Below are 10942 nucleotides of genomic sequence, written 5' to 3' on the forward strand. Positions count from 1 at the left end.
GGATATTTTAATTAAATAAATGCTAAATTTAATTGAATCAATTTGAAAACAATTTTGTTTTATTTATTTATTTATGTTTTTACCGAAACAAAAAAGTGCAATTATCTTCGAATAAAGCAATCATAGACCTGTATTATGTTCGCTCGATTGCTTCAGGTTCTCCTTACAACGGCTCTTTTTCCTCATTAAAAATAAAAACTCAGTTAGCAGTTGTTTAACAACTTGAGGTAGCCTTCCTAAACAAAATATTCTAAAAAACATGAACCATCAGCGAAATATTGTCTCCCTACCTTTAATGTACCTATGCTATCATCTTTGATAACCTTAGGAAAAACAGCAATAATAATGTTGTTAAACGAAAGAAAGTTTGCGGTTAAACAAATCATAAGCGTCAATTTCTCAAGGCTGAAAATGAACAGAATTAATAGCTGTATCTTTGTTTTGGTCTTCTTCAGTAATTTTACAAAATAATATAAGAAGCCTGACAACATTTTCGATATAAAGTCACAGACTCCTTCTCTTAGAAAATTAGGCTATCAAATAAAAAAGTCTGAAAAGGTCCATTAATATATAGGCCACACACACACACACACACACACACACGACCTGAGGGCGATGAGACCACAGAAAAAATTTCAAACACGTGTAAAGCTAAACTTGAGGCCTAAGCTTGTTGGGCTGTAATAAATACAGGATTTCCCCTCAAAACAAATCTTTATGTCTCAAAATGTTGCACTGTTTCGCTAGCTCTTTAAAATATTAAATAACAAAAACATAAACTCTTTTTAAACCAGGTCAACCTCAAGGCCTTAAACTCTGCTATCAAGATACACACTCGTCGAGAGTAATAAATTATTACAGAATATCAACAATCTGCTTTATTAAATAAATGGTTTAACTTAAACCGAATATAAAGTAGCCTATGCTATATTCTTCAAAGAAAACAGCATTATTAAAATTTAGACACGATCGACAGTGCACAAGGTGCATGACTTTGGTCCTCTTGTCCTAAACATTCCTGGCTTTATAATTGAGTTTTAAACTTAATTGAACGATGCCATAATTCATATCACAATTATTTTTAATGAAATTCAGACAAAAAAATCTTATTATTAGGCTAATTAATAAATGCAATTCTGGCGAATATCAAAATGTTTCATTGGCAAACGTCTCCCTCTAGTCTATTGCATTCTGCAATTTACTCTTTCAACGTCAATCATTATCTAAGCTAATTTCTATAACTTTCAGCAAAATTAGTTGTTAAATAAAGAAAATAACATGACAAAGGTGCTGCACGTGTCTTAAGGACAAGTAGGCTGTTAGTGGGAATATGTAAAACATCCATGGCCCTCTAAACTGCTTAATGGGCTTATATTTATTTTCTTCATAAAGGCCTCAAAGAATTCAGTTTCATATTCAAACACTATATTCAGAATAGTTATAGTTCGATTTGAGATGTTGCTTAGTTGCAATAGGGTATGAACCAGTTGTTACTCTAGCAGTTAACATGAATGCGCTAAGCATCGGATGAAAGAAGACGAAAGTTATTTTCTGGTGCACTTACTGCTTATGGCGTGTCGGTACCTCGGTTGGCCGTTGAGAGGGCTCTGTCCATTGATTAAAAGTATTGAATCCAGGGCTGGGCTTCTCGCTGCCTCGCGGAGGACTGAATACGGCCGGGTTCGGTGTTGGACACTTAAGCTCCGTGCACTGTGCGCTGTGACTGAGCCACTGGAACTGAGAGACTCCAAGCTGAGGGGTACAGGTAGCAGGAGATAGACAGCATGAAGAGAGAGAGAGAGAGAGAGAGAGAGAGAGAGTGCGCGAGAGAAGAGAGAGAGAGAGAGAGAGAGAGAGAGAGAGAGAGAGAGAGAGAGAGAGAGAGAGGACAGTGCACGAGATTGAACACAGCACAGAGATCCGAGAAGTTCCGAGAAGCGACCGACGAAAATCTCTCCTGTAGTACGGAATCTTGTTCACCGTTTACCGCGTGTTTGAGTCACGAGTGTCCGTGGCAGAACTGAAAACCTCAGCAGCGGGCGCAAAGAGAGCATCAAAGTCTGAAAACGTCCATTTGTGTTGCTGCATGCACAGAAAGAGAGAGAGAGAGAGAGAGAGAGAAACAAAGCTAAAACAGACGTGAAGTATCTGCTTTGTGCGATTCGGACATTACCTATTACAACGGCGTAAAATCTCAAGAGCAACAATGTGAGTGTGTCACTTTCAATCTCTCCCTTGAGCGGCGCGCGGACTGACGGAGAGCCGAGAGAGGAGTGGGAGTGGGAGGGGAGGAGGACTGGAGAGCAAACGTGGAAGTGTGACAGGGAGGGAGGGAGGGAGGGACGGGGCTGTACAAGGTAAGTAATTAATGCATTCCATGTATAAGGTATCAATAAAGCGACATAGTTGAACAATTATTTATACCGCCTGTGTTAACGTTTCTTTCAGAAGCTTTCATTTAGTTCAATCATTTGTTTTCATTGCATTTTACGCGATCTGAACGCATCGCTGTCCTGTCATGTTCACTTGTTGTTAAACTCAATGAAATGATACAGAAGTGAGGACTGATCTGCTCGACAGACGTAGCCTAAATAATGATAAGGACATACAATAGAAAGAATGCAACGTGCAGTCTTGTGTGGGAAAATACACACAAGGTTTTGTGGGTTAATGTTAAAACGGATAATGGAAAAATCTTGTTTGGAAATGATGGAAGAGGCACTTTCACATGAACACCGACTGCTAAAAATGCAGCTAATTCAGTTTCTGTGTCGATAGCGGAGCTGTTGTTGTTGTTGTTCTTTTATCGGATTCATCTTCTAACTGCTGATTTTTCACAGCACAAATAACACCATCTCAACTAGCTGTAAACTATACAGAGTGAAAATCTTCAATGTCGGTTTATAATGTGTAGCCTACAGCAGCGCTAGTGTCCAAGAGGAACGAGCAGCGCTGGAAGTGGAACGCGGGGGAAAAGAGCATGGTGCATGTCGAAGCTCAAGGTTTAGGGTATCACCACTTTCAAAACAACATACAAGCTGTCAAAGTTCAACCTGAAAACTTAGTAGCCTACTCAAAAATAGGGACAATATAGTTCCTAAACAGATCATTTACAACAGTTTGACCACAGTCTTTATCTCAGATAGCTTCATATACTGTATAAGCTGCATCACGTGAGGATTTAAATGCATGCATACATTCAGATATACGTTATGTATATGTTTGTACAAAAGTTTCTTACCTTTTTTTCCAAAGTGGTTTAATGGGAACTCATTAACAATGGCGCGTGCAGTTGGCTGGTCTGCTGCTTTGAGACACTCTGGAGTGTGTGAGCGAACGCTGCTGATTCTCCAACCTCATTCGTCGCTATTATAATATAAGATAATGATCACGACGATTATGGTGATGCAGCGTTGCGTGACAGGTAAAATGTAAACGGGAAATGTGTTGATTTGTTGACTAAATAGGCTAATACAATCGATAAATATTAACTAATAAATGGTTAATACACAACTTGATTTTTATTACCTGCTGGTTTGAATGAAGCCACAGAAAATATTTTCAAATATTAGCTGAATGTCATTTACCAACTGTGTTCTTATGTGAATTAACGTAAACAAACTAGGGAATACAGCCTGACGCCTGTGTGTAATCCTGAATAAGGTGAGTGCAATTGTTCCCATTTTTATGTATTGTGGCATCAAGTTTGAGGTCACTAACAAAATGAAAACATCTACAAGAATGTGTTTCCCATCGGCTAAAGTTCTGCTTGTTTCATCAACATGCTCTTTCACTCTCACAACTCCACTAGCCAAATTTAACAATATGGCTAAGAATAGAAATAATTCGTTAAAGAACAGGTCTATATATTCCATAGAAAAAACGCAGTAAACAAATTATTATTGTTGTTGTTATTAGGCTATTATTATTATTATTATTATTAATATTATTATCTCGGTGATTGCCATTGTCTCGTTCATTTTTTTTATGAAAAACGGCACATTTAAGCATTTGAAATTTTCAATGGAGGCAAACAAAGATCCCATCAAAATGAACAAAATTATTTTCTAAATATTTGGGTTAGCTTAGTATTTTAACAAAAAAATATTAAATCGTTGTATCTCTCATCTTGCATGCTCAAGAAAAAATCATCAACATCTATTATACCCTGAATTCACAGAGCGCTCGCTCTCTTTTCCCTCTTTTATGAATATAGTTTTTCTTAGAATTTGAATGCAAAATGAAACTGCTGTATTCCGTAAATACGACTTCGGTGAGAAAATTCATATTATATATATATATATATATATATATATATATATATATATATATATATATATATATATATATATATATATATACAGAAACACTGAAATATATATATATATATATATATATATATATATATATATATATATATATATATATATAAACACAAACTATATAGATAGTTTGATCTATTTACATAGATCTATATAGATAGATATTATTACTTTACATTTGATATTTCAGTGTTTCTGTAAACTTATTAATTATATTATAATAAAGACACTATATTTGTTAAAATATCAAAATATTTTAACAAGTTCATTAAGCTTTGTAAATATGAATAGGCCTATTCATTTTATTTTGTATTAATTTGACAAAAAAATGATATATATGACACTGCTCCCCATAAGAAAATGGAAGCACTCTTTAACCAAATGTGAATGAACATTACTGTGGTGTATTTGTCGTAGAGAATGCTTCTCTAATTGTTGTGAACTTCTTGCACGCAAAAGCTTGGTGTCTCGAACACGTTTAAATTATTGAGCTCTGGTTTTGGGAATCTTTTTTGAGCATCTTTCTTACGGTCCTCGTCAGCTCTCCCTTTTCCATTTCTTGGGTAACTGGGGATCTAAAATTAGCTGACTACTTGGAGTCAAAACAACATTCAAGCAGAAAGAGTCAAACCGTGAAACAATTAAAAATATATGTGCCTGAGACTTCAGAAACAAGAAAACAATTCAGGTTGAGAAAGTAAATAATTTAAAAGAAGACATTTCGCAGATGAATCTGTAAAACATGACAATAATTACATGGAGGTTTGAAACGCGCGCTGCTGCTGTCTCAAAGAAAACACGTCTAAAATTGATTGGATTGACCAAGAAATTAATAATACATTTTCAAAAATTTCACAAGAAATGTAGCTAATTAATAAAAAAACTACTTTGTTGCACAATTATCACTTAAAAAGACCTTCAATTATACAAATGTTCATGACTAGTTTATGCAGATAGACACTGAAAACCTCATTTAAATTCAAGGAAGAAAATAGCTTAGGCCAATTAATAGCCTATCTGGAGCAGTTTTCGCAAAACACTATGTGTACAAATTTGTAACTAAGGAATTTACACTAACTTTGCCTGACAAAAGGTAACATCATAATATTGGGTCACAGATGTTCGTCGTCTTGAGTGAGTTACCTGTGCTAAAAAAGGGAAAATATATTGCCTTCAGGTCATTGCTGATTAGTGACCGGTCTATGAGTAGTACATGTGGAAATAGCATCTTCTAGTGGTCAGAATTAAAACTACACCTCCAATTACTGTAATTTGCAGACGTAGCCTATGTGAAGTTGTATTAAATTGTATTGAATTGAGTGTGATTTTAGGTTTATACACAGGGCTGAGGTGGAGTGGATTTGGTGGGCGATTCAAAGAATAAATGAATACTGAATTCATACAGCTACTAGGCCTAAAAAAGTAACGGATAACCTACCTGTGCAGATTGAAACTCACGTGAACCACTTCAAATCTCAAAGGTGGCTATGATCAATCCATATGAAAAAAAGAACACAGGTTTTGTAAACAGAACATATAAACACAATTTCCGACATTAGTGTATAACGAATTTTATCAAGAGCATTTAAGACAATATTAACGAGTTAATAATACGAGTCAATATAGACAATTAATAAAATCATTATGCTCAAACTATTACTTTCGCTACTTTAATACATATTAATACTGTAGCCTATGTAACTCAATTGTAAATCAGGCCTATGTTTACAGTAAACATTCTAACTAGCTACATTAAAGCAGACTATTCCATCCGTTAATATTCCACATTTATTCTTTAATAATAATAATAATAATAATAATAGGCCTATACATAATCCAAGTATGCATAACGTAAATTATCGAGTCTCAGACCATTTAAGCCGTAAATGGTCTTTGCTTTCAGTGTATCAAAATACTCGAAATGCATTTTGATTATTGCAAAGCAATGTGCACTATTTATGAGAATAATTTTCGATGTAAATCACATCGCCTTTACAATAATATTCTGCACTCTGTGCATGCCACGTGACAGGCCTGAATTAAGGTAGGCTATAACTTAGTGTTTCATTGCATGTTGCATAATGGAGTCACAGTGTCATTAAAGACCTTTCATTAATATGTAGCTAGCTGAGCACTAACATTTCTACTCTGTCTTACTAAACACATAATTGTCATATTTAATAACAACATATTTAATAGTCTACATTTTAGAAATGTCCATATTTGGCCCTTAGTTCAGCACTTTTTGACCTGACAGCTCCTGTAACGATAAACATTAGTTCTACCACTATAACGAGCGATCTGGTTTGGGAAACAGGCGTTACTTCATCGTAAAACGTCCGACAGTTAAGATTAAGATTTTAAAAGTGTGATTTGCAACGTTAGAGACAATTCTGTGCCTTTACGCAGCAGATTAAAACACAACAGAACGTAAAGGAAGTCGCCACTAGCCTACATAAAAGACATTTTGCTGTAGTATCCTAAATCCATGACTTTTATTGTTTGTTTTCCTCTATATTAGCTATAGTCTGTATGATAAAAGTTGTGAATGATCTTATTTTATTTTATTAATATAGCCTAGCTCTTTATAATTATAGGCTATGATATTAGCCGATTATAATTTGGCAGAAACAAAACAACTCCCCAAATAAATGTTAAAGCCATGTTTTATAAACGAAACTCTAATTGGCAGGGCACTAATTGCTTCCACTCAGAGGTCACGATTCCCTGTATTTTCCAATTCTGGTTTAAATTCTACTTAAGACCATTAGGCTATGTCTGCATATTCCACGGGATTTTAAGAAGTCATAATAATAATAATTATTATTATTATTTATTAATATTATTATTATTATTATTAAATAAAGTATCAGGAGATGTTTATAAAAACAAAACCACTGAAAAAAAAATCTATGAAAATTAACCTAAATAATTGCCATCGGTATTCATGTGCCGAAAAATATATTCATGTTTTAATGGACACGTGGTTCTCCAAAAAAAAAAATGTATAGCTATAAAAACAATACATATACTGCTTGTTTTACAAATTTGGAAGAACGTTTCGCACGGAAGTAAACGTTTATACGCACTGAATGAAATAGGCTATATTAGAAAAAAACAACTGCAGTCTTCTCATTTGAGACCCCGTAAAACGTCCTTAACAAAAACTAAAAAACTACAGATGCTGCAAGTCCTTGCATTAGTAGTCTATTTAGCCTACCTGAAATGAAATCCGCCTGACCTGAGACATTCATGCAGGGGTTTGGAAAGCAAACGCGAGTTGTTAAGCGTGAGCACTCTGCACTATGTCATTGAGCAAAAGTATTTGACAGTTGGAATGATCTGTAAATACTTCATTAGACTGTGTATGAGTCCCCCCCTTGTGACTCATGGTCCAGTTCTGGTAAGATTTACAAATGATAACATAAACAGAGTAAAAAGAAATTGATCCAGCGTTTGAAAGCGGAGGAGGGGCCCTTACGAATGTGATCTGCCCACTTAACATGAAAACCAGGACGTCTGTCGGGCAAGTTGATTTTCTGACCCACCACATAACACGCGCAGTGCTGTTCCTAATGAATTTATTCAAGTTCAGCTGATAAGGAACCTCGTCAAAGGACGTCGCAAATCTGTGCTGAAGGTAAGAAATCACAGCACAGTTACTGGACAAGGGGAACCACTATAATGTCGAGGGCTGTGGTTGTTGATCTATAAATCGTTTTTGTTGATCTATAAATGGGAAAAAATGAAGTAGAGTTTAAATATCGTTGTTTTAGGGTACTTGTATTTAAATTATAAATGTTGTTTTGTTAAAGAATATTAAAAAGTCGTCTGTGTATTTCATTCTTCTGAATGAAATACTGTCAGTGTCTTTTACGAGTGGCAAAACCCCTTGTGCAATTCATGTAGCTTAGTAAATTGACATTTCAATCGAATAATTCACTGAATTATTATTTAACTAAGAAACCAAGTGATCATTACAACTTGAAAATTATAATTCAACAAAGGCTTAATCAATGCAACACTATTTTATATAGCATATTTTGCTAATTATGGATATGTTTATATGTATAAATAAAGCAGTATTTTTGATCATCAACTCTTCCTATGCCTATTTCTTTAATACCAAAAAAAAAAAAAAAAAAAAAAAAAAAAAAATCACTGTAATCAGCAGCATAAAGCCCACCAAATTCAAGCCTTAGAAATGATCTTATTTCAGCTCTCCACTGGCCACTGGCCTACCCTTTTCCCTCCCTGACAGTATTTTTCTAAACCCCAGCAATTCAATAGAGTCTTAAGACAAGTTGAGCTTTTCTCTGCATCTCTAGGAAAACCACAAGGAGCACAAGAACAGGCAAGCCAGTAGATGTCTAGACGTAGAATCAACATTTACACAGACACATGATGCACCAAACTCAAGGAGAATGAGCTCTTATCAAAGCTTTGTCTCAGGGACTTGGGTGATGGAAAGGACGGATGGGAGTTGTTTACGGCTACTGATGCTGATGCCATTTGTGTCGTCACTAACTTAATAGGGACCAAAGTCCGCTAGTGCTGGTGACCAGGACAATAAACAAATTCCTAAGAATGAGGTCCACAAACACAGTCACAGCTCTCAAACACAGCCCTGAGTACACAACGATACATTGCTTCTGCAGCAATCAGTAAAACCCACGTGAAATTTGGGCTTTACACTTAATCCTCAGCCAAACATTTGGGCAGATAGGTATCGAATGAAAAGGTCTTACCCATTTTACTCACCACTTGTTACACCAGAACGCAGATTCGGATGACTCTGGACACTCTTCATCAGGCCATCTGGCTTTTCTGACTCTCACAGCCTTCGCTGACAGCAGCTTGGCAGAAGAACGGCCTAGTCAATCAATGAAAGCAAGCGGCCTGCACAAGTTTGGTTTCACGACTGGGCGGAACTATGACACTTAGCGTGAATCATTTACTGCCACTCACCAATGAAGAACCGAGTCATTGCCAGCTAATGTCTTTGATTGGCTTGTCGTCTGTCAAACAGTCTGATTTACGGTTTGCTTTCGGTAGCTGATGGCTAGGTTTGTTCTTGACGAACGTCGATAAAATGAAGGGTAAACCCAAAAGAGGTCTCGTTCAGACTCTGACGAGGTGAGTTTTCTGTCGGGTGGGAACGTCACGTGAGCTGATGAGTTCGTTAAAGTAGGGAGGGTTATGGCAGTGAGCAGTATTAAACATCACTGATCCACCTTCTCAGCTCTAAATCGTCCTTGGCTCTGTGAAGTTTCGCAAAGCTGGAATAGATTTATGTGTTTCTGATGCACTAAAACACTGAGTGAAAGGACAGAGAGAATACAAAGAGAGAGAGAGAGAGAAATGGGGACTGGAGCCAGGTCATATTACTCTTACTTATTAAAAGCTCAATCAGGTCTGAGAGCTCTGGACTAGAGCAGCCTGTCAGACTCGGCTCAGAGCAGCACCACAGAATTTGATCCTTCTCTTTCTCTGTGACATGTTTGTAGTCTACATTTCAGTTCATTTACAATTATGACTCAGTGGCATGCACAAGAGACATGTTTTAATGCAAAGTATCACAGATTTGAAGAAAACGGCTACAGTATTTGGCTGCAAACCACAAAGGCATTTAGTATCCTTCGTTTTGCATTATTTTTCAAAGTCAGAATGGATATTTAGTCAATGTTTAGCGTTACTAAAGAAACAGAGATGTAAGTGCAAATTTTTGTCCTTAAAACAGTAATTTAATTTTAAGAGTTAAAAGGATGGTTACATTTGCATCAAAGCAAATTATATTTCATAAAAAATTAAATTCAAAACTGGTTCTTGTAAAATTAAATTCTTGTACTGGTTCTATTATTGTAATGAAAATTAAACAATCTCTATCTCTTTCTTCCTGCCTTGTTTGGGTCTTTGAAGCTGTTCCGTTTGATAATAATCTATGTGGTGTTGGCCAAGGGTTCTGAGGTCAGGGGTCGCACTGGTTCTGTGATCCTGTGTTTGTTATTGCTATGCTGCCCTTGGCCAGGTTAACACAGCGCCGTCATCTCAGACGTCTCACTGTGCGCCGCAGAGGGGGAAGGTGGAGGTCACCCTCTTAAATGTGTTGATGGGACCCGGGGTGGCTAATCTAAAGTGGTGAAATGTTATCCCACTAAAGAGGGGGAAATGAAATTTCAAAGCACACTTACCACCATTGCGCCTGCTTCCCTTGTCAGAAAGACTGCTTGCCAAATTGTTGCACTGTTGAACAGGATAAGTGACAGCTGGAGGGAGCTCTCACACTTCACAGGGCAACTGTACTGAAACTCTGTGCTGTATAATCATTAGAGTTGAATTTAGTTGAATAAAAATAAAAAAGATAAAAATGAATTTACAGAAAATCTTTAAATTTAATGGATTAAGTTTATGACGCTTAATATTTCAACAATTATTATATATTGCTTTAAAGAAACTTCATTTGTTGTCAGGAGCTCCTTTTTATTATTTTATTATTATTATTATTATTTTGCACCTGATAAACTATAAATTCCTAGATTTGTATTGGTCAAAAACAAAAATAAAATACTAATATACAAAATCTATGACCTATTATAGGGATGCAATGATATTAAATGTTT

At 35.9% G+C, this 10942-nt stretch overlaps 1 protein-coding gene across 9 annotated transcripts in view; it reads right to left on the reverse strand.

The window, feature by feature from the left end:
* satb2 (SATB homeobox 2) overlaps positions 1-9196 on the reverse strand; it is a 52464-nt gene extending 43268 nt beyond the window's left edge. The window contains exons 1-4 of one of the 9 annotated variants that reach the window (XM_067409768.1): positions 9084-9196; positions 5761-5807; positions 3242-3366; positions 1565-1752 (exon numbers count right to left, since the gene is read on the reverse strand). Coding sequence is in view for 1 of the 9 variants with exons in the window: in XM_067409766.1 (XP_067265867.1) it covers positions 9084-9132 (49 nt within the window). In the remaining 8 variants the exon portion in view is untranslated. Of the gene's footprint in view, positions 1-1564; positions 1941-3241; positions 3367-5760; positions 5808-7542; positions 7797-9070 lie in introns of those variants that run through there. The other 8 variants (XM_067409769.1, XM_067409770.1, XM_067409771.1 and 5 more) reach the window with 8 other exon arrangements.
* Between the last annotated feature and the right edge of the window lie 1746 nt (positions 9197-10942).

The sequence above is a fragment of the Chanodichthys erythropterus genome, chromosome 14, assembly GCF_024489055.1.
Source record: "Chanodichthys erythropterus isolate Z2021 chromosome 14, ASM2448905v1, whole genome shotgun sequence".
In the NCBI taxonomy this organism is placed as follows: domain Eukaryota; kingdom Metazoa; phylum Chordata; class Actinopteri; order Cypriniformes; family Xenocyprididae; genus Chanodichthys; species Chanodichthys erythropterus.